General features: G+C 39.3%; 1 protein-coding gene across 1 annotated transcript in view; it reads right to left on the bottom strand.

Moving 5' to 3' along the window:
• The window catches only part of nrg3b (neuregulin 3b), a gene marked incomplete at both ends in the record, with an annotated part of 418,765 nt that overhangs the window by 151,926 nt on the left and 241,337 nt on the right, over window positions 1-25,502 (bottom strand). The window contains 1 exon segment of the mRNA XM_080454810.1: window positions 10,419-10,560. Within this exon segment, the coding sequence (XP_080310936.1) occupies window positions 10,419-10,560 (142 nt within the window).

Below are 25,502 nucleotides of genomic sequence, written 5' to 3'. Positions count from 1 at the left end.
AAGGCCATATGTAAGACTATTATTTCCACTTATTGAAAAGTGATGATACTGTAAAACTAGATTGAAGTACAGATGTGTCAAAACGGCCATAGCCATAATGCATCACATTAGTGGAGCTTTACATGAAAATAGTCCAAAGTGCAAATTATCTGTCTAGTCTTTTCTCTCTCCCTACAGGGACTGAAGCACTGGTGATCTGCATGCCGTGATAAAGATCATCAAGCGACAGGACCAGGACCAACTCTGCGCTGAGAGGGTCCGTTCCGAGTCCTGGTCACCAACACAATTGCTGTGAAACGTGTTATTTGGATCCACAAAAGGCCACTGTAAATTGGTTCGAACATTATCAGACATTTAAGTAATAGGAGTGCTAAAGCCAGCAGCGGGTGGGGCCGAGCGGATAGAGCTCAGGTCAGACCCAAACCTGGAGAAGACTCCCATTAGAATATTCCCCATCCCCATTCCTATTACACCTAGAATTGCACCCCTGGTATTTTTTGTGAGTTTTATAATTTCTATGAGTGTATTATATATTTGTATTATTAAAGTTACTCGTAAATCGAGGAGTGTTGACGAAAATGTTTCTCACCGTCTAAATCTAAATATATATAGGTATATTTTTACGCTAATCAAATCGCTAAGACTAAAATGTGAATGTTTATGTTTGCACACATATAAATATCTGCTTCACACAACTGGTCATGAGAAGTGACATGCCTCGAAATCCAATATCGCTGGTGAGCCTTGGGAGAAAATGACTTTGAACTAACAGCAGCTATTTGCCGTGTAAACCGTACCATCAGTTGAAATACGCCCTAAATAGCACTGTTAAGCCTGTATGTCACTCGGAAGCCTAACCTTTGTTATGTCCACGCTGGCTCTGTGAAGAAGGGTCAGATCAACGAACACAATTGTCAACAGACATTAATGCTGACTCCCCCGTGTTTGTTTAGATCAACTAAGAATTGGAGGTTGTAAGAAAAATACAATCTCACTGGTAATCCCGTGCCAATAAGGTTGGTTTGTCTCTCTTTCCCCATCTTGGAGTGGGAAAGCTTATGTTACGTGTAGAGACAATTAACTATAGACGTAGCCTGTTCCTCAATGCTACAATGACCATGAAGAGGCCCAAAACCGTGAGTTTGAGTCAGCGTCGTTAATGGCCGTCCAGAATAGATGGACTCTTGACCTTTTGACTGCTGCGAGTGGAGGGGTCTGCGTTTCTGATAAAAAGGACATGTGGTGTTTTTTTTATTTCAGATGACATTAATTCCAAGAATGTTAGTGACGCAAAGCAAGACCATTAGTGTATGGTCAATGAGAAGGTCGTGCAGACATGCGGCGTTGTCTTAGACTGATGACGATATTTGTCCCAAGTGCTCCACTCCACACGAGAGTGTGTATTCCTTTCAAGCCCTATTTGAGAGTGACATAGAAAGTAGTCCCAAGGCCACTGGAAGCGAAGAGGCAGATGGTTGAGTTGTTGGTTTGATTAATAAAAATCCTGGTATGATATCCATTTTGAAAATGTGAAAGCAAGAAAAATGTGATTGATGTTTTTAGGAGTATTAATTAAATGAACAAAAGCAGGAAATGACAGGATCGGTTTACAGCATTTAGATGCAGCTATAAAGATATATATAATGTGTATATAAGTTCTTTCTTTGATTGTATTCATTTAATTGAATATCCTACAATGTATTAATCCAATGTGTAATATGTCTGACAGTCCTTATCAGTTAGTAAGTTTCCACTCCTCTGTACTCCTCTGTCCCCTCCCCTTTTCTAATAAAGTGCTTGGCAGAGGGGAGGATGCGCCATTGTAAGTTGGGATCGTGTCCAGTGAGATACATGGTCGTTTACAATCCTCGTACGAGTAAAAGAGATCTCGTGTGTCACGTGTCTTCTTTATCTGTGTGTGATCAAACAGCAAGGGGGTTTAAGATAATGATCAAGAACCTATCAGTCGCAGTGACGCGTTTTGCGTCACAGAAGCGCGCAGCCCCGTGCGCAAGCTCGTGCGCATGCTCGTGAGCATGCTCGTGAGTCGAGCCCATTGGTCGAAACTGTTTTCGCTCGTTCATGTAACGGTACTAAGCCGCAGTACCATGAATGGCCAGCATGTCCATTTGGCTTCAATGAAACCACTGGGTTCTGGGGGCTTGGTTAATAGTCCTTCTCACAGCTCGCCTGGGGTTTGCCCTCCTCTCTGTCTCCATGCCTTTTCCCGTGACTAAATAATAACTGGAGTCATTGGTACACAGGTGATTTTCTTTCCCCATCTCCTGAAAAGGAACATACAAGGTTTCCGCCCAACGGCGACAATATTATATCGTTGCTGTCGGGCAGAAATCTCATATCTCCATAGTCTACGTGGCCAGAAGCAATGTATTTTGAGCTTGTATGTATGAGCATGCATGGCAACAGCAGCAGCTACCGATTGCAACACAAAGATGCAACCAGTTACACTAATTAAACACAAACAGGGAGCCAGTGCAACACATGCACCACTTGAAGACATGCACACACACACAGGCTGGCTCAGACACACACACTTTAAAATGACTCTCCAAATCTCCAATTTGAATAAAAGTACTTTAAGTACTTAAAAAGTAACTAAAGTTACTTAAAAGTAAAGTAAATAAATTGAGTACAAATTGAGTATAAATACTTAAAAGTACTTAAAATAAGTAAAAAATACTTAAAAGTTGTTCAAATGAGTATCGTGAAAAGTAACAGTTTTTGGATATAATGACGTTTCCACCCGACAGACGATATGTCATCAATCAAACACTGGGTTTGAAGCAAATCTTTTTGTTTCCTCTAGTAAGCATAAGCCAGGCATGATGTATTCTACTGTAACTGCATGGGTCTTTTTTTTCTTCCTTTCTTTCAATGACATCAGCCTCAAACCTGTAATCAGCACTTCACATAACAGCCACTCAGCTGCCTGGCAGCCCCTCTAGGTTTAGCCTCACTTAGCAGCCTTTCTGTTTCATCATTACACTCCAGGTTAGACCATGCAGTACTCCTGTGTACAGCCGAAGATCCTCAACTAATTATATATAGGCCTGAATGCCTTACGTTTAAGTTGCTAGAAACCTTCAGGCTTTGAAGCCGGCACAAAATTACAGCGTTTCCTCGGGTGAGTGTTGCAGTCACTGTAAAAATAATAATAGCAATAATAATAGTAATAATAGGACTCAAGGCACAGCCTCGATATTTCGATTCCATCAATTACAGTAACTTCGCTCTGCTGAACCCCCAATTTGCTCTGTTCCAAAGGTAGCATACAGTGGATACAGAGGATTGTACGTGGTTTATTTCATACTGTAATGAGGGGATGATGACTAAAGTGCGGGCCATACTCCGTCCCGACCCTCCAAACTATACTTCGGAGAGGGATGTGTTATAACTACAAATTGACGTCATTCAGAGCTTCGGAAGGGCGGTCCCAGAACTTTCCCTCAGAACCTGTGCACCTCCAGATGTCCTGACTTTCCGAACTATAGAGCATTTTGTGGTTCCACAGATCTGAAATTATAATTTGTGCCAAGGACCCCCGTACCCGTTTTGTGTTGTTAAAATGTTTTAAAATATTCCACATTTTGCACTTTTCCCCCCTCAATATTATTTTGAAAATAGCAGCCGACGTATAGGTTTGAAGAAGTGCTCATGTGGCACATAGTCGCTTCTTTTGGGCTTGTTTTGATAGACCCGTTTGCTTTTTTCTCTCGCAAAATCTGGCAACACTGTTTGTCTCTCTTGGTACAGAGCTGGCAGCACTGTTTGACAAACGCCAAGTTGTAGCTGCTAAGCTAAATGTCAAGGCTATGTCACTCAGCCAACAACAACAGGGTTAGATGTTTAGCTAAATAACCAAGCGATCAATAACCAAGAGACTCACTAAAAGGTAGAGTCTGGCAGTTTCACTCTCATTACTCTGCTACTGTTCAAACAAAACAATTAAAATGTTTGGCCTGAACAACCGTAGTAGCCTACAGTATGGTAGATGCTCAGATAATATCGAGACATTACTGTTATTGCGATATCACGACAATGGCAATATTGTTACATCCTTAGTGAATATCAATTAATAATTATTAATAATAGTTAATACAAAACAATAGACTGAGGAACACTGTTTGAAGAACAATGATTAGTTGGAATCATATTCTTATAAAAAATGTAACTGCGATGGGTAGCTTGCTCTAAACAGTTTTTTACACCTGTGATGTGAAAATAAAGTGAAGTTGAGTTGAGTTTCTAATAGGTCATTTTGTGGTCGTGAACTGTTAATGATCTCATAATGTTTCAGAAGCAAAATTGCAATTGCGCAGGATAAGTTAGAAAATATCTAAAACTTCAAAAGCCTCTTTGGTTCATACTTGGACTAACAAAGCGGGTGCTGAATAAACTCCAGCTTATTCATAAATCATAAGCATTAACTAAAAACCAAAAGCTTTGAACACATCAGTGATCACTCCCGTTCTCTTCAATGACTCCCAGTGAGACAAAGAATTGATTTTAAAAGTGCTTCTCATTATTTTGAAATCTATAAATGGCTTAGCTCCTTCTTAGATTATTGATACAGTATGCTCACACAATACCCCAAACATCCCTTAGATCAGTGGTTCTCAAAGTGTGGTCCGGGTCCCCAGCTAAATTAGTTAATATAGCATCAAAATCATTTTAACCACGGAAACCAAATTTTATATTTGTTGATAAAAAAATAGCAGATTTACAAGCTGACAGCGCGTGATCTGCTGTGAGCTTGTAGATGCTATATTGTTTTTTAAATCCAGACAATTTATTTCTTTTTTTATTTTATCCCACAATTTTGTAACCCATTTTTTCACCCAGTGCCAAATGTAATCCTGGGCGCTACTCTCCCTCTGCCAGCCTGGGGAGAGCCCAGAACTGAGCTCATGCCTCCTTCAATGCGTGAGGAATGAGCAGGCCGCTTCTTATCACCTGACAGGGGGGAGTTTTCCCGGTTGGACGTAGCGCGTGGAAGGAACACGTTATTCAAAACAGTTCCTTTCCCCTCCATCAGGCGCCCCGGCTGACCAGGGGGAGGCAGTATAGAGACCAGGATTACTGCATGTTTTTTGTGAGGGTACCTACCCTAGGGGACACGGGGAGAACAGGCAAACTCCACACAGAAAGGCATTTCGCCAACCCCACCTAGGGTATGGCCACTGATGACGCGGAGGAGAGAACACGCGCCCACAGCGTCCCCGGCGGGAATCGAACCCAGGACCTTAGCTGTGAGGCGACAGCGCAACAGACTGCGCCACCGTGCCCCCAAATCTAGACAATTCCAGAAACTTTTTTAAAAACTTGGGGGTCCTTGACACGAAAAGGTTTGAGTACCACTGCCTTAGATCACCAGATAATGGTCTCATTAAATAGAATACATTCTAAATCAGGCTATGGTGCCTTCAGTTATTATGGGCCAACTCTCCGCAATTTTCTGCAACAGTGTCTTTTGGTAAAAGCAGACCAAACAAAAAATCCTCTTTTCACAGGCTTTTAGTTAACCCATTCAAACCGGGGACGCATCTGTGTAACCACTTTATCCATATTTTATACTTTGGGCTTATTCAAACATATGTTGAGTTGGGTTTGGGGGTCCTTGACATGAAAAAGTTTGAGCACCACTGATATTAAAGCAACATACGTTTTTTTCCGAAAACTGTTATTTAGAAGAAACAGCACACATTTGTAAATCAAATCTTTGCTTTTAAAAAAATTATATATATTCAAAGATTTGCACAAATTTTCACGATAAAAAAAATAATGCAGATCTACAAGCTCATAGCGCGGCACTCGCGCTATGAGCTTGTAGATCTGCTATTTTTTTAATATCCAAAGAAATCTAAAAATGACACAAATTCTTTCCCGGTCTAAATGGGTTAAGTTTTGGCACGTATGATCTTTGCCTCTTTTCTGCTTTTCATTTTGAAGCACATTGAGTCTAGGCCTGTCGTCGCATTGAAACTTGTTACATAAATAAACTTTGACTTATCCTCGCTTGCCTTGGATATAATGACTGCAGTGCTTGAAGCTAATGACTGGTGATAGTGAGTGATCACATTTAGAGCGTGTCCCAGACAGGCTCCAAGCCACTTGTCTGATCTTTTAATAACTTGTGAATCTGTTTGTAACCTGAGGTGGTACAAACAGAAAGTCTCTCCCTAGTTGTCTGTGATGGCTTTTAAAAGACTTTTGAAGACTAACTTTTCAGTTTTTTTTATAATTGATTATTATGTTATTGTGTTGAATTGTAGGCCTTTGCAGACAGGGTGCGATTAGTCAATCAGTTCTTACCGCATGCGAAAAGACGCACGAATCGAACTGGGTTCGATTGGAAAAAAAAACGCATCGCCGCATCGCATCGCCGCACGGTAAATTCGGAGTGCATGAGGTCATTGAGAACCATGTGTTCATTTAAAAAATGATATTGTCCGTTTTTTCCGTGCGAAAAATCGCACCCTGTCTGCAAAGGCCTTTACTGATGTTGTATTTGTATACTTATTATGTCAAGTGTATTATTATTATTATTATTATTATTACGTTTGAAACTATACTAGCAAGGCTCTGTAATGCTTTATCAATGACTCATAATACATATTATTAATTTTGGTATACTTTGGTTATTTAAAAAATGTCCTCTCCTTAGACATACATATCTTTTGCATTGCATTATTATGGGTTGGTTGGAGATCAGTTTATTACCCATCTATTCACGCCACCATTTTGCTAGCAGATCATTACGATCATAGTCAGTTGTCATTGTTTATTTTTTTATAATTCCCAATGTGAGGTCAGATGAATGATTCAAATCTGGGCCAGCATGATTTCAAACAAAATTAAACACCTTTATTCACACTAAAAGTTGTTTCTCTATGTGTAGAATCAGTTGTACATTTGTTTTTACATCATATTTGATGTGGCTGATTGACTTGCAGACATACTACAGTTTATTCTCTCATAACAAATGTTGGGTGTAATGTACAATACCATTCCTTTTTTATTGCATAATATCCAAAGCACGAGCTTGTAGATCTGCTATTTTCACTACTTTCATGCGACACTCTTATGTCACACTTACGTTACGTATGATGAAGTAGGACATACGGGGGAAAACACACCAAAAGTAAGTGGAAAAAAAAGTGAAATATGGAGAGATGAGATTTCAAATATGGAGCAAATATGGTAGATACTGTTCCTACACCCATGAGGGCCATTATGAATACAACAACATAATGTACATAATGTGATTGAGTGTTCCAACTACACATACTATATTCATATACTGTTTTGAACCGAATTAACCCATTAAGACCTGAGGCCTGATTCTACAAATAACAAATGTCTTCTAAATTTGTAACAGTTTTTTGAAGAAAAAAAAACGTATGTTGCTATAATGGTTCTCAAACTTTTTCATGTCAAGGACCACCCAAAATGGCATGTATTTGGGCCGAGGACCCCCCATCTCAAAAATGTTGTTCCAGGGACCCCGAGAAGCAAAGATTTGAGTTACAAAATGTTCGCTTTAAAAATATATATTATTCAAAGATTTGCAAAAAATCTTTGAAAATGCATTTTTTTTCAAAAATAGCAGATCTACAAGCTCATAGCGTGGCACTCGGTGCCGCGCTATGAGCTTGTATATCTGCTATTTTTTGAATAGCCCAAAGAAATCTAAAATGACACAGATGCGTTCCCGGTCTTAATGGGTTAAGAAATGGAACTATTCGTTTTTGAATCTACCATAATACATAGTGTATATGTATTACCTCCCTCGGGAATGCACTGTACGCTCTACCAGGGCCGTTCCTACGCATACTGTACATTGTCGAGAGGCAAGCGAGTCTTTTACAAATGTGAGCTGTCTTAGGAAGCAGAAAAGGGGGATAGGGGAGGGGGGGGGGGGTCCTATATATAAAATAACCATTTCCTTTATTCAACTTCAAACAACCGTAATATTCCCACCAGGGGCAATTAGTTTCCAGCGGCTTGTACGACTGCCTTGACAGAAATGTACGCTTAATGGCAGCCATTTAGAATGGATGTTCACACAGGTAATTTAAATACACACATACCACTTCTGTTGCGAGTCGACCTCCATGCAGTATAGCACAGAGACCGACTACGTTCCGTCTGCGCTTTTCCAAAATGGCTGCCTCTGCGGTATAGGCTACGCCGTGTCGTCTGTGTTTAGTGTGGTACCCAGTGGTGGAAAAAAGTACGACATTGTTTTAAGTAAAAGTATCAGTACTGCAATGTAGAAGTACAAGTCCGATATTTAAATTTACTTGAGTAAAAGTACAAAAGTATTGTTATCAAAATGTACTTAAAGTAGAAAGTACTCATTGTGCAGAATGTCCCATTTCACAAGTTTTCAAATGTATAAAATGTCAAAAAATCTTTTGAAAATAGCAGATCTACAAGCTCACAATGCGTCGCATCGCGACACGTTGTGAACTTGTAGACTGGGCTGAAGATAGGGCTGAAGTGGTTAATGTATGTTTTGTAATAATCAAAATCTACAAAGTAACTAGTAACTAAAGATTTCATATCTTATAATTTCATATTGTATAAGCACAATATGTAGTGGAGTAGAAGTAAAAGTACTGAAAATTGGAAATACTCTAGAAAAGTAAAAATACCTAAACATTTTGCTTAAGTACATTTCTTGAGTAAATGTACTTAGTTACTTTACACCACTGGTAGTACCCGACACCAGGGTCTACATTTCTCAAGGGAAGAGTAGGGGAGACCACCTCCCAAGCACTGCATATGTGCCTACAAATCATATTGTATTAACATGCTCTACCATACAGACTGGTTAAAATAACATTTTATACACTAACATATCATAGCTGCTGCTAGAAACCTCATTATGTCAAAAACCTGTTTCAGGATTCAAATGTAATACGAGCAAAGATAGCCAATAATGCACAAGCTCAAAACGCGGCGCGGCGCGTCGCGTTTTGAGCTTGTAGATCGGCTATTTTTGCAAATTTTGTGGGACACTGTAGTATGATGAACTAGAGCACTAAATTATGAAAAATACATCAAAAGTCAGAATATGAAGATGAGAGGTTTCTGCCTGACAACAACGCTATGTTTCCTGATTGCAGCTTTAATGAAATATAACAAATAAAAACAAAATCATGCCGAAGGAGTTTTGCACAATTACGACGAATTACAATTACGTGAAAACATCACTAGCAGTAAACGCAGCAACAGTACTTACTTCACACAGAGTCCAACCGAACTAGGATTTTTCGGACGGCCAAACCGGGAGAAAAGGTTCGGACAGACGAATGCTAAGACATACAGTACTGTCACCGAACTGGTGTTCTGAACACCAGACCCCGCCCACTCAGTAATCTGCCCAGCAACACCGTGGCTCGCTATGCCGCTCTCTGGAGCCACTGAAGCAATGTAGTGTGATGGTGTGACAGAGTGAGTAGATCACTATAGCAGTGTGACAGGGTGAATAGATCACTATAGCAGTGTGGCAGGGTGAATAGATCACTATAGCAGTGTGGCAGGGTGAATAGATCACTATAGCAGTGTGGCAGGGTGAGTAGATCATTTTGTGGTTGAAGTTCAGAGCAGTGGATCTGCAGGTCACGGACCGCACACCAAATATCCGCTCTAAAGACCCATGGGAACGTTTGTCCAGTTGGCATCCCATGGATAGCCACACTGCTCCGCCGGTTTTGCATGATGCACATCTCAGGAGTGAGAGATACATTCACGTAGCTTACTGTATGTTGACCAGGGATTAGTGGAAAAGAAAGGGGAGAGAGAGAGCGAGAGAGAGCGAGAGAGAGCGACACACACACACGCACGCATGCACGCACACACACACACACGCGCGCGATTAGTGGAAGGGGAAGGGGAGAGAGAGAGAGAGAGAGAGAGAGAGAGAGAGAGAGAGAGAGAGAGAGAGAGAGAGAGAGAGAGAGAGAGAGAGAGAGAGAGAGAGAGAGAGAGAGAGAGAGAGAGAGAGAGACACACACAGAGGTAAAAGAAAGCCTGAAGTGGAATAGTTTCACTGTGGGTGTACTTGACTAGGACATCCACCTGGTATAATAAGCAATGAAGTTCATGTCACCATCTAGTGTACGGAGGGTGAAATTGCATGACCTCTGTGGTTCCTGCACCACAAATACACTGCAGACAGATGAATGACTGATAGAGAGAGAGGGGGAGAGAGAGAGAGAGAGAGAGAGAGAGAGAGAGGCAGAGGACAGACAGACACTGTTTTGAAGAATGGAGACGGTGTTGTTTGTTTGGAAAACAAAAGGGGATCAATGCCACCAGGGTTATGGATCAGAGGTGTAACAGCGAGCAAAGAAACACACACACACACACACACGCGCGCGCTCGCTCACCTGCAGTGCCTGTGTACGCCAGCCACAGTCCGGATGATGGAGCACTCCCCTTCGTTGAGGCAGAAGGCCAGGTCCTTGTCTTCCACGCAGGGCTTGAAGACCTCAGATCCTCCTCGCAGGCTAGGAGACGTAGGGGCCACCGCTAATAGACAGCGACAGAGGACAGAGAGAGAGGGAAAGAAAGACCCCGGTTAGTGCTGCGATGCAACTAATACACAACTCATTCTGACCCGGTTATTAGTACTGCAGTGAACCAAACATGACTCATCCTGACTATGGGATGACTATGGCATCCGGAACCGGCCTCGGTTCCGTCACATTTGGAACCGTTTCTGGAGCAGTTTTATCACACTGTCAGAGCTGGTATGTGGAGTGGACTTCACGTCCTGCTATACAAGTACAATACCGGTGGTTCTCAAACTTTATGATTTCAAGGACCAACCATAACTCTGAGAGAGTACAAATGGAACCAAATGGACCCTTACGGGTCCATTTGGTTCCATTTGTACTCTCTCAGAGATAAGGGTCCATTTGGAACCCCCTATAGGAACTCTTTGCCTGCCACTGACGACAGACCCGGAACAAAAAAAAAACTGCTTGTTTACTTCCTGTCTATTTGTTATGGAAAAACAAGCCACATTCAACTGGCCACAACTAGGCAACCGTTTTTTCCCCCGATTCTACGAGACCCCTGTGTGTGTAATGAGGCGATCGCCGTGAGGACAGCGATCACGGAAAATATTACATGATTTTTCAAAGGTAGGTAAACACACTTGTTTTTCGCTGGCACTGGGGTGACGCTATTACACTTTTACTCTGGCAGTTAAAGAGTTAAAGGGAACCGTTAAGGAATCGGACCGTTAAGAGGGAATTGTTAAGGAACCGGAATCGTTAAAATACTAAAGGATCCCAACCCTAAATCCTGACCCGGTTACTACTGCACTGAAAAATAATACACGATTCATTCTGACCCGGTTACTTGAAAGAAAAAGAAGAAAAAAACACGTCTTGTTCATTCAAAACTGCATTTGAAACTAACTGAGGTACTCATGTGTTCTTTGACAGGAGGCGGAACTTGAGGTGGCAGAATTGAGGATGCTATTCACATTAGGAGTGACAAGGAGATAGCAATTATGACTACATTTAGAGGATCAGATAGATAGATACCTTTATTATCCCGCGGGGGAAATCAGTTGCCCAGAGGCAGCACAGCAGTTAAGGTTACAAAGTTACACGTAAAGGGTAAGAAAAAGAAAAAGTACTGTTGTGTACAGCAATACAAGGCAGAAGGAAAAAAACAAGAAGCATCAACAACACAGAGCAACGGTAAAAACAAATAAAGTGTCCGTTACAGTCAGTTCTTCATAAGTGTCTCGCTTTATCTCGTAAAAAAACGCAAATAATGGCCTGGCGTATCGTATCGGGTTCGAATCTCAATCCCGACGACCTTTGCTGCGTATCCTCCCCCCCCCCTCTCTCTCCCCATTTCCTGTCAGTCTACTGTATATCTATCAATAAAAGGCAGATGATCTGCTGGGGCCGACAGAAGGAGACGTGTTCTTTGAAGCGAGATGCAGCACAGAGTGGTTCTCAGGCATCAGTCAGCCTATAGCAAGTTGACAGACCAATCGTTCAAGGCTTCTAAAAATAGATGGTTGATGTTTTTTTCTCTCTCTCCCAACTTCATTAACTTTGAATGATGTTGCTCCATTATGAAAGAGGCCGTGCACAATTTCTAATGCAGCCTAATTGTAACTGAAACTATTTAATGATAACAATTATCATTGAATAATGTCAGAGATGACTTTTATTCCATTTTAAAGAGAGTGTTTTTTTATTATGATTATATACCAATTTGCTATTTTAGGCCTCCTATAAGTGTGGTGTGAAAAATGACTTCTTGGTGATTGTAGCTACTAGAACTGAGACACTCCATATGTTGAAGCCAGTATCTAAATGACCTTCATTGAACGGCTGGTCATTAAATATCCTTTGTTGAAACAACTGTAATAACTATATGCTGTAGTTAATGGCTGTTTAAAGGATTCATAAGTACTGCTGTTGAGTACTGTCATTTATTTTCTCTGGCCTTTGAGCACATGCTAATCCAATACTCCACGACTACCGACTCTACCTCACTATTTTCTGCTATGCATGTTCTAATAGTTTTTAATTGCTGCGTGTGTTTTTTTGTATAGTATTTTTGCATTGTATGTAATTGTAACATTGTTGTTTCTATTGCTGTGTTGTATAGCACTTTGGTTGGCTTCGGTCATTGTAATGTGCTCTATAAATAACAGTTGAGTTGAGGAAGCTGAATACTGAATTCACGATCCTCTAAAGACAAAGGCTTCAGGTTCAGATCAGGTGTAAAGTAACTAAGTACATTTACTCAAGTACTGTACCCAAGTACAATTTTGAGGTATTTTTACCTCCTTCAGTATTTCCAATTTTCAATACTTTTAATTCTACTCCACTACATTTCAGAGAAAAATATCGTACTTTTTACTCCACTACAATTATTTGACAGCTTTAGTTACTAGTTTGCATGATTTAGATTATTCTCACAAAATTTTGGTCATTTGAAAATAGCCGATCTACAAGCTCATGATGCGTCGCGATGTGACGCATTGTGAGCTTGTAGATTTGCTCTATTCAAAATATTTCAATACATTTTGAACTTTTGAAATGGACATTCTGCACAATGAGTTATTTTACTTTTGGTACTTTAAGTATATTTTGTTGCCAATCCTTTCGTACTTTTACTCAAGTACATTTTGAATACTGGAATTGTACTTGGAGTATTTCTACATTGCAGTATTGCTACTTTTACTTAAGTAAAACATGCGAGTACTTCTTCCATCACTGCAAAAATATGCGACCATATTACAAAGGCAAGGCTACTAAACATTCAGTTCAGGTCAGTTACTGAGCCACACACAAACACAATGATACAGCTCTCCAGGCCTCTAAGACGCTGGAGAAGAATTTAATCTTCTCATATCAATTCCACAAATCCCCAGGGTGTAACATTGAAAAGGTGATCTATTCCAATACGAGATGCAACGTCAATAACAGAAGATAGAGTCTCTCTGCTGCATGCACGTACATGTCCCTGACAATAATAGTCATTTTGTTTCAGGTCTTTCTTAGAGCCTAGTTAACACTGTATAAAACAGAGGTTCCAAAACGTGGGGTTTTAGAACCCCATTGGTTCTCAAAGTGTGGTCCGGGGACCCCCAGGGGTCCTTGAGGGAGTTCCAGGGTGTCCCAAGCTAAATGATAGATAGTTAGGAACCAAAATGGACCCTTATGGGTCTGTAACTCTGGGAGTCCATTTGGTTCCATTTGTACACTCTCAGAGTTAAATTAACATGGATTTTACTATATAAATTGGGGTCCCAGAGATAGAAATGCCATTAAATGGGGGTCCGTAGCCTAATGCATGTCAAACTGGGGGTCCTTGAAATTAAACATGGTTGAGAATCACTGCTAGAGCCGTAAATATCTTCTCTCATGGGGGTCCCTGGCATTACTTTTCAAATGGGGTCCGCAAGCTAACAAGTATCAATGTAGGGGTCCTTGAAATGAAAGAGTTTGAGAACCAGTCTATATTATTATTAGTAAATAACTTTTTTTTATGCCCAATGTATTTGTTTTTAAGTTCATAAAGTTAACATAAGTATAACTAAATGCATTTGAAATTAAATAAAAATGTTACTTTTCAGTATTCCAATGAAAAAAATAGCCCAAAAATATTCAGGATTCCAATTCCAAAATAGCAAAAATAGCTGATCTACGAGCTCAAAATGTGTCGCATCGCGACGCGTTTTGAGCTTGTAGATCAGCTAGTTTTGCAACCTTTGTGTGACATGCTACTAGTATGTGGAGAGGGCCACTAGGCCTATATTTCCACACTCACTCCAGGGGGCCACACATCTTATTTACATATTTTAACTTTTTTCCTAAATTAATGCCCTACTTAAGGCCTAGTATGATACTAGAATGACGAAGTAGGGCATTAATTTAAGAAAAAAGATAAAATATGGAGATAAGATGCGTGGCCACCTGGAGTGAGTGTGTAAATATAGTGGCCCTCTCCATCATCAAAGTATTCCACCCCTGGTGTAGATTGTGGTCTGTGATGGCCGTGACAACAGCCACACATTGAGATAAGACTCCATAAACGTACACAATGCTGCTACCATTTGCATTCACCCATGCCACTATGCCTTCGATTAATTAATTTGCGTTAGCAGTCATTTCTAAATACATGAAACACAACCAGTTTGTTTTGTTTGCACTGTTCCTTAAGAACAACGCGCAAGTTGTTTAAGTTGTAATAATGCATTTATCTTTGTTTGAGCAGTGGTGGAAAGTAACTAAGTACATGTACTTAAGTACACTTTTGAGGTACTTTTTACTTTACTTGAGTATTTCCAATTTTCAATACTTTTACTTCTACTCCACTACATCTCAGAGGCAAATATTTTACTTTTACTTTTTTTAAACTTTAGTTACTAGTTGCTTTGCATATATAAATTATTATATTATAAAACATACATTAACTACTTTAGCCCTATTTTATACCTAGGCTATTTGTAAATAGCCGATCTACAAGCTCACAATGTGTTGCATCGCGACACCTTGTGAGCTTGTAGATCTGCTATGTTTTACTGCTACTTTAAGTATATTTTTATGCCAATACTTTTGCACTTTTACTCAAGTAACATTTTGAACAAAGGCCTTTTTACTTGTAAAAGAGTATTTTTATATTGGGGTATTGCTACTTTTGCTTAAGTCAAATATCGGAGTACTTCTTCCACCACTGTATTGGAGTTACCTAAGCCTGTTTCCTGGAACAAATGCTGAGAATGAGGGTGGAGACAGTTTTTATGCTAAAGGCGGCGGAGCCAAGACCATACCAAGAGACTTGATTGAAAGGGGGGTTTGGTTGCTTTTCAGTTAGTTATATGCTGTCCTCCCCTGTGTGTATTTATTGGTTTGGCCCACTTCATGTTGTGTTAAACATTATTTTCAGTAGAGTTATGTGCTGTTGACCTCTTTTAAAGGGCCTATAACCTGTTCGTTGGACATTTTGTGAAACATTTGTTGTTGTTTTTTCTCTAATTAAACACACATTTGAGTTTGAAAACCTGCATGGCCTTATACTTTGTCTGCTTGGTCACAGGGTCCCAGAGATAAAAAATATATAATAAAATAATAAAAGTAACAAATGAGCAGTGGTGGAAAAAGTTACTCAAATGTTTTACTTAAGTAAAAGTATCAATACTGCAATGCAGAAATACTCTGTTACTATGTTACTCTGTTGTTAAGCATTCAAAATATACTTGCGTTAAAGTACAAAAGTATTGGCATCAAAATGTACTTAAGTACCAAAAGTAAAGTACTCAACATGTAGAATGTCCCATTTCACAAGTGTTCAAAATATATAAAAAACCTTTTGAAAATAGTAGATCTACAAGCAGATTTACAAGCTCACAACGCGTCTCTTGTAGATCTGCTATTATTAAATAGCCAAAGTACATAGAGATAAAGTGGGTAATGTATGTTTTGTAATAATAATCTAAATCTACAAAGTAACTACAGTAACTAAAGTTTTCAAATGATTGTAGTGGAGTAAAAGTACAATATTTGCCTCTGAGATGTAGTAGAAGTAAAAGTATAGACAATTGTAAATACTCCAGTAAAGTAAAAGTACCTCAAATTTGTACTTAAATACAGTACTTGAGTAAATGTACTTAGTTACTTTCCAGCACTGCAAATGAGGATCCCTGTGCTAAGCATGTCAAACTGGGCATCATTTACATTTAAAAGGCTGAGAATCACTGCTGTATGGCTGTATGCTGTTCTGGGCATTTGCACTCAATACATCGGTTCAATAGCAAGCACCCAGTATCCATGGTAACTGTGTGAAGCCTTTAGAAATGTCAGAAGTGGCTCACAGCCTGTAAGACGTTCCAAATTACTTATTTTATCAATGAGACAAAGCATGTCTCTCACAGGGGTTGTCCTACACAATATAAATGAGGCTTAACTCCTCTTCAGAAGCAAGCATTGACCAACATGTGGAACAACAGACAAACACACTGGAGACAGTAAAGCAACACTTAGATCTCACAGCTTCAGGCATGTGTGCGTGCAGTGAGTCCATGCTTGCGTTGCCAAAGCGGCCATTGATTTGACTCTGTAAGCGTAAACACTGATGTGCTTACAGGAGAGAAGCCAAGGTCATGGATGTTGGACTACATCAAAAGGTGCTTTTCACCCACAATGCAGCTGAACTGTGGTGTGAATCCACCATGTAGCTTATTCTATACTTTTTTCCAGAGGTAGAAAAAGTACCCTAATGTTTTACTTAAGTAAAAGTATTAATACTGCAATGTAGAAGTACTCTGTTACAAGCAAAAGTCTGAAATTCAAAATGTACTTGAGTAAAAGTACAAAAGTATTGGTATCAAAATGCACTTAAAGTACCAAAAGTTAAAGTACTAAAATGTTTGAAAATAGCACATCTATGCGACACGCTGTGAGCTTGTAGATCGGCTATTTTCAAATAGCCTAGGTATAAAATAGGGCTAAAGTGGTTAATGTATGTTTTAAAATGTAATAATTTATATCTGCAAAGTAACTAATACCTAAAGTTTTCAAATAATTGTAGTGGAGTAAAAGTACAATATTTGCCTCCGAGATGTAGTGGAGTAGAAGTAAAAGTATAGACAATTGGAAATACTTAAAAGTACCTCAAAATTGTACTTATAAGTACAGTACTTCAGTAAATGTACTTAGTTACTTTACACCACTGCCGCCATAGCTCATTCTATACTTTTTCACTAAAGCCTGAAGTTCAATCCGTATTCCAGTTGCATTGCTTTGTTTTTATTTAAATTCCTAAAAGTCTGCACTTTACCGACTGTAGAGAGACATTGTAATCTGAGACCTGTGTTATGTTTTTGTCAGCATCCCTTGGTGAGTCTTTAGGTCATCTTTCTTTTTTTCTTCTCCCATTATTTAACAGGGTTGTAATTAGCACCACACATAATACATGTTCTCCTGATGACATCACTGGGCGGACAATGTCAAATAAGTAAGATTATATTCACACAACAACATAGAGGATCAATAGTAAAGAGACAGAATGCAGTTATTAACATCTGAAATGCATTAAGTGTTGATTATTTATTCATGGCAGGGGTGTAATGTTCAGAGGGTTCCTTGGTTTGTGGATCGCAGCTCAATACTTTTGGTGAAGCACAAAGGAAAGAAGATGCAGAGAACATAAAATTGCCTATTATGTCCCTTTTCTTTCTTCTTTTGGGGAATTTATTTAGAGTATTCAATCATTTTTACCCCCTTTTTCTCCCCGATGTAGTCGTTATGCCAATTCATTCCTCCCCACACACATTTCTGTGTGGACACTGCTGTCCTACTGACTCACCTGCCAGTGAGGAGCCCCCACGGAGAGGACGTAGGGCCTTCGTCCTACTCCTCCCACCCAACACTCCCTGCTGACAGGAACCCACAACCTCCGTGGTGGTGGGCAGGGACTTTACCACTGCGCCAACCGAGCGCCTTTAAAACATTTTCCCCCTCTTTTTGGGGGATATTTTTGGGTTCTGACTTTATTGATAGTACACAGTGGAGAGGGAGACAGGGAAACAGGGAGATCGAGAGACACGCAGCAGAGGTCGTCAGGATCATTAGAGCCTATATGTGGTATGTGCCTGGACCGCTAGGGCAGCGGGCACCCGCCTTTCATTTCCTTTGATTATGTAAACAGTTGCAGAGACAAAACCACTGCTGAATAATGCTGATGCACAGACCAATCAAACCAAAGATGTTGTCATTACAACTTGCAAACAAGACACATTGTCAGTTCTTGTCGAAAACATCATCTAGCATCCTGACATTTCAGATTCACTAATAGGGCCCCAGCATTGGCCTTTGAAATTGAGTCAATATAGGAAGTGACAGTTCATATGAATGGCCTGTAGTTTTGCTGTTTTACCCCTGCTGGTGTCAGAAAGATGTTTTTCTCAATGCAAGGGGGTGGGTTTTTGACGAACTTTAGACTTGATTTTCTTACCTTAATACACATTGTCATAAATACTATTATGCTTCCAGTCGCTAGTTTAAAGTTTTCTTTCAATCACTGTGATATGAGTTTTCGTAAATTATGGTCCCATTTATTTTATGCTCTAGGAGGGGCGGGATGATTTGATTGTCAAGCTACACAACCAATAGCATTCATTTCCGGTTGCATCAGCTATGACGCGATATGACGCGATATAGAAAGATGGCGGATTTGAAATTCCTGAACAATCGGCTTCATTTATGGTCTGTAGAAACCAATGGTGTCGCTTTCTCCATTCATTTTTACAGTCTATGTACACATACTTGCAGGAGAATGTGTGTATGCTACTGACCAAAAGTCATCAGAACTGTGTACATCTTTGAGTACATAGAAAAGAGCTATATAAATATTATTCTTTTTTATTATTATTAATATTATTATTATTATTATTATTATTATTATTATTATTATTATTATTATTATTATTATCATTAGTAGTAGTATTATTATTATTATTAGTAGTAGTATTAGTATTATTATTATGTGGGCTGTCTGGCATTGAAGCCCTACCAATCTCTTCTGTCACCATCTCTAATACATACTTCTGAAACTTCTGAAACCAGTCGGCCGTCATCAAGTTCACATATTAAGATGAACAGTCATTCATAATAAATGGATGGATGGATTCATTGAAGCATTCAGTGAATTAATGAGGCTGACGATCGATGCACGGCGGAACACAGAGAGTGATGAGAAATCGACGCAATTCTCTGGGCCGACCGCTGACTAAATGTGTTATAGGTTGTAACGTGAGGTGTCCTCGTGAGAGGGCCTACCGGCCATGTCATTTATCATACTGCTAGGATCGGTTGTCGTTTTGTGCATAATTAGAAATAAACAAATACATGGAATCAGTGGTGGAAAGTAAACTTACTTAAGTACTGTATTTGAGTACAATTTTGAGGTATTTGTACTTTACTTGAGTATTTCCAATTTCCAATACTTTTACTTTTATTCCCCTACATCTCAGAGGCAAATATTGTACTATTACTCCACTACAATTATTTGACAACTTTAGTTACTAGTTGCCTCGTAGATTTTGATTATTATTACAAAACATACATTAACCACTTCCTAAAGCCTATACATTTCGATCTACCGCCTAGCCTATAGCCTATAGCCTATACATTTCGATCTTGAAAATAGCAGAAAATAGCAGATCTACAAGCCCACAATGCGTCGCGATGCGACACATTGTGGGCTTGTAGATCTGCTATTTTCAAAGGATTTTTATACATTTGAAAACAAGTACCTAAACATTAGAGTACTTTTTCCACCACTGTTGTATGTATACAGACAGACGGGCGGAAGGAAGGACAGACGGATAGAAAGAAGTGAATTGAGCTGAGATATTGTTTACCTAATTGACTTGAAAAAACATTTGCAACGATTGTAGTTTGCGTGTGTTCACACACTCGCGTGCACGCACACACGCGCACACACACACACACACACACACACACACACACACACACACACACACACACACACACACACACACACACACACACACACACACACACACAAACGCGCGCACACACACACACACACACACACACACACACACACACACACACACACACACACACACACACACACACACACACACACACACACACACACACACACACACACACACACACACACACACACACACACACACACACACACACGCACGCACACACTATACGCACACAGCAGATCAATAGCCCCCGGCATGTTATAGATTAGCACAGCCTGTGAGAGCAGTGGAGGTCTACACAGAAACATCTCCCACGGCTTCTCAAAGCTCTACAGAGAACCAGACGGCCAAATGCTTCTTTATGGAATCATGAGCTGTGGATGGGGAGTCCTGCCTCTGAAGATATTTGATTTACTAATGAAATGATAATAATCTCCATCTTACTAGCTAGCAGTTTCAATCCATGTAATGGAAACCCCAATAGTGCTGAAACTTGATTTTCAAATAACGTGCGTCTAAAGTCAGTTATTTTCATCATCATTCAAATAAAAGGCTTAATGTGAAACAGTAAAAGCTATAATGCAACATTGGCATATTATTTACATAACTAATCTGTAAATTCAGTCTTTATTTGCGGAATTCTGACTGCATATGATATTTCTGGGGAAAGCTCTTTTTTGGTGAAATGGATCTCTTCTAGACGTGATCAAGGCTTGTCTCGTAAGTTGTTTCATAGACTTAACGCCATGACTTACTTCATACTTTCGTTGCTATTATCTACTCATCTATTATGTTTGCAAAAAGCTACATCAACAGATCGACGAATTAATCTAGAAAAAGTGTGCTAAATCTCACAGTATGCCAACATGTTCCAGTAGTGGTGGAAAAAGTATTCAGATATTTGACTTAAATAAGTCATCAATACTGCAATGTAGAAGTACTCCGTTACAAGTAAAAGTCTGGAATTCAAAATGTACTTGAGTAAAAATACAAAAGTATTGGTATCAAAGTGTACTTAAAGTACCAAAAGTAAAAGTACTAAATGTTTGAAAATAGCAGATCTACAAGCTCACAACGTGTCACATCGCGATGCGTTGTGAGCTTGTAGATCGGTTATTTTCAAATGGCCTAGGTATAAAATAGGGATAAGTGGTTATTTTATGTTTTATAATGTCATCATTTATATCTTCAAAGTAACTAGTAACTAAATTTTTCAAATAATTGTGTAAAAGTACAATATTTGCCTTGAGATGTAGTGGAGTAGAAGTCAAAGTATTGGAAATTGGAAATACTCAAGTAAAGTACAAATACCTCACATTTTTACTTAAATACAATACTTTGATTACTTGATGTACTTAGTTACTTTCCACCACTGCAGATAAGAGATGAATCGTGCAATTCATTCATTGTAACATACAGTAGGTGTAATTTCTCAGTCCTTCATTTGTCATGCACCTGTTTGTAAGGTACTAATTTTTGTCTTCATCATTGATGTCTGTTTGAGTGAAATGCAACCAAAACAGCAGAACCTGGTTTAAACAGAGGTGTCAGTGAAAGTCAACCTGCTCTGGATCAGAACATTGACTAAACCACAAACCATGCACAGAGTGTGTGACATTGCTGTCATCGTCATTGGGGTGCAGCACAGCAGAGGTAAAATTACTATTACATCATAGTCAATATTATCTTCCCACCTTCTGATCAGTAATAACACAGAATCACAAGTTGCCAGAAAGTGACTCAGCCGACAGGGTATTTTAAGAAATGCAGTACAAGCCTGCAGACAGACTTGAACAGCAGTGGTGTAAAGTAACTAAGTACATGTACTCAAGTGCTGTACTTGAGTAAAATGTTGAGGTATTTTTTACTTTACTGGAGTATTTCCAATTTTCAGAACTTTTACTATACTCCAATACATCTCAGAGGCAAATATTGTACTTTTACTCCACTACAATTATTTGAAAACTTAACCTACTAGTTACTTTGCAGATATACATTATTACATTATAAAACATACATTAACCACTTTAGCCCTATTTTATACCTAGGCTATTTGAAGATAGCCGATCTACAAGCTCACAACGTGTCGCGACGCCGCGCGTTGTGAGCTTGTAGATGTGCTATTTTCAAACATTTTAGTAATTTTACTTTTGGTACTTTAAGTATATTTTGATACCAATACTTTTGCATTTTTACTCAAGTAAATTTTGAATTCCGGACTTTTACTTGTAACTGAGTACTTCTACATTGCAGTATTGATACTTTTACTTAAGTAAAACATTTGAGTACTTTTTCTACCACTGGTAATAACACAGAATCACAAGTTGCCAGAAAGTGACTGAGCCAACAGAGTATTTTAAGAAATGCATTACAAGCCTGTTTAGACGGACTAGAACAGTCAAATCACCCTACATCACAAAATATTCTCTGTGCATTCATGCCACCTATGTATCGGTTATTGTACTGTCGCACACGATCTGCAAGTCATTATTAAAAAAAAATTAACCTTGGCATTCATGCGTGCGCTGCAGTCTTTTGACAGCTAATCTTATCTCTTTTCTCTCGATCCACAATGATGTCCACAGGCAGACAGAGTTCAGATGGCTACTGGAGGGAGTTCACCTTTACAACTAACATGATGAGATGCCACCAAGTAATGATAACAAAAAATTGTGAAACTGAGGTTTTCTTTAGAAGGATTTTGCCGTAATTGGCATAGATATTGTTGCGTTCCTCACACAGATATTGTCACTGAGCCAAGCAAAAACTCCAAATTGGGTTCAGGAAAGGCAGCGCCGTTGGGCACTGGCCGCTAGAAAGCTGTGACAGCTTAAAACATAAACTATGATTTGCAAAGTAAAAGTCAAGAGAGTAAAGAATAAACTATTTAGCAGAGGGAGCGGTTTTGAGAGTTTAAACATGGTCATTGTGTTACAAATAAGGCCGCAGTGACCGGAGAGGAACTTATTTACTGGCTGATCAGACCCATACAGGTGTAACACATCATTGTTAACGAGGCTTCACTGACTGGACAAAGCAGCGACCAATGGGCATACAGAAAGCTCACTCATTCAAAACACTCAGCTCATAACAATAGCAAACATTACATCAGCGCTAACCATGTTTTATGGAAAATGAAAGGGAACGTTTCAATGACACACAACTAGAATTTGTCCTCTCCATTGAACCTAGCTCTGGTCCATAGTTCTCCTTAAGGCTATGGGACTTTCGAGCCAATGCGCTCGCACCACAGGCTGCACAGCCTCTCGTCTGCAGTAAAAAAATAAAAATACACTTCCGCTACTCACCAAAACAAACGCGGTTTTATGGAGTTGAAAGCCAACTCTACTAACTGGGAACACTCTGAGCCCCCCACCTCACGTCTAAAATACACTTTGTGGCCAAATTGTTAAATAATTTCACCGGAAGGACAAAACAAAATTGTTGAGGGCTGCGCAGCCTGTGGTGCGGGCGCATTGGCTCGAAAGTTCCATATAGCCTTAAGGAGAACTCCTTCAGGCTATGGACCAGAGCTACATTGAACCCATCCCTAACTATTAGGGAGCAACGTTCAGCAATTGAACAGCACCCAGGGAGGAGGTAGAAGTGTAATGTCTTGCTCAGGGACACTTCGACACGATGCCAGGAGGAGCCAGAATCAAACCGGGAACCTCCCAACGACCACTCCCACCTCCTGCCACCCCGGGGATTAATAGTACCATTGAAATGCATCAATACAACCTGGACAACTTTAGCACTTTTTTATACCTAGGCTATTTGAAAATACCAGATCTACAAGCTCACAACGCGTTGCATCGCTGCAATTTTCAAACATTTTAGTACTTTTACTTTTGGTACTTTAAGAACATTTAGATACCAATACTTTTGTACTTTTACTCAAGTAACTGTTTTATTCTGGACTTTCACTTGTAACAGAGTACTTCTACATTGCAGTATTGATACTTTTACTTAAGTAAAACATTTGAGTACTTTTTCCACCACTGTGATTCACCCACCATTTATTCACCACGATGAGCCTACTTTTAAATCATGTAACAGCACAAAGAATAGCCTCGATCTCCAGGCTTTTATTGTTTAGTTCAGCTAAAAAATACACAAAGAATAACGGCTCTCGATACTCAAATTGGGACACCAATTGGACAATAATACACACCCTTCTTTCACAGTTTAAGCTCCGATGCAGGTACTGATTGCACCTATTCTGCACGTGTTTTCTCTCTTATGGAATTCATCTAAACATTGCTGTCAACATCAATGTCATCATGTTGTCACAGCTTGTCACATCAAAATGTTCATGACAGTGTCAGTTACACACTGCAGACCATACCTTACACTTTGTCCATATATGCAGTGGTTTATACCTAGGCTATTTGAAAATACCAGATCTACAAGCTCACAACGCGTTGCATCGCTGCAATTTTCAAACATTTTAGTACTTTTACTTTTGGTACTTTAAGAACATTTAGATACCAATACTTTTGTACTTTTACTCAAGTAACTGTTTTATTCTGGACTTTCACTTGTAACAGAGTACTTCTACATTGCAGTATTGATACTTTTACTTAAGTAAAACATTTGAGTACTTTTTCCACCACTGTGATTCACCCACCATTTATTCACCACGATGAGCCTACTTTTAAATCATGTAACAGCACAAAGAATAGCCTCGATCTCCAGGCTTTTATTGTTTAGTTCAGCTAAAAAATACACAAAGAATAACGGCTCTCGATACTCAAATTGGGACACCAATTGGACAATAATACACACCCTTCTTTCACAGTTTAAGCTCCAATGCAGTTACTGATTGCACCTATTCTGCACGTGTTTTCTCTCTTATGGAATTCATCTAAACATTGCTGTCAACATCAATGTCATCATGTTGTCACAGCTTGTCACATCAAAATGTTCATGACAGTGTCAGTTACACACTGCAGACCATACCTTACACTTTGTCCATATATGCAGTGGTTTAAAGTAACTAAGTACATGTACTCGAGTACTGTACTTAAGTACAGTTTTGAGGTATTTGTAACTAACTTAAGTATTTCCAATTTCCAATACTTTTACTTCTACTCCACTACATCTCAAAGGCAAATATTGTACTTTTACTCCACTACAATTATTTGAAAACTTTAGTTACTAGTTACTATGTAGATTTGGATTATTATTACAAAACATACATTCAACCACTTCAGCCCCATAATGCATTTCGGCCATTTGAAAATAGACGATCTACAAGCTCACAATGTGTCGCATTGCGACGCATTGTGAGCTTGTAGATCGGCTATTTTCAAAAGATTGTATACATTTGAAAACTTGTGAAATGGGACATTCTGCATAATGAGTACTTTTACTTTTGTACTTTAAGTATATTTTGATACCAATACTTTTGCACTTTTACTCAAGTACATTTTGAATTCCGGACTTAGTATTTCAGAGTAGTAAC

This window comes from Gymnoscopelus braueri, assembly GCF_963280865.1.
Source record: "Gymnoscopelus braueri genome assembly, chromosome: 17".
Taxonomy (NCBI): Eukaryota; Metazoa; Chordata; class Actinopteri; order Myctophiformes; family Myctophidae; genus Gymnoscopelus; species Gymnoscopelus braueri.
This window is presented reverse-complemented; position numbering and strand designations above follow the sequence as displayed.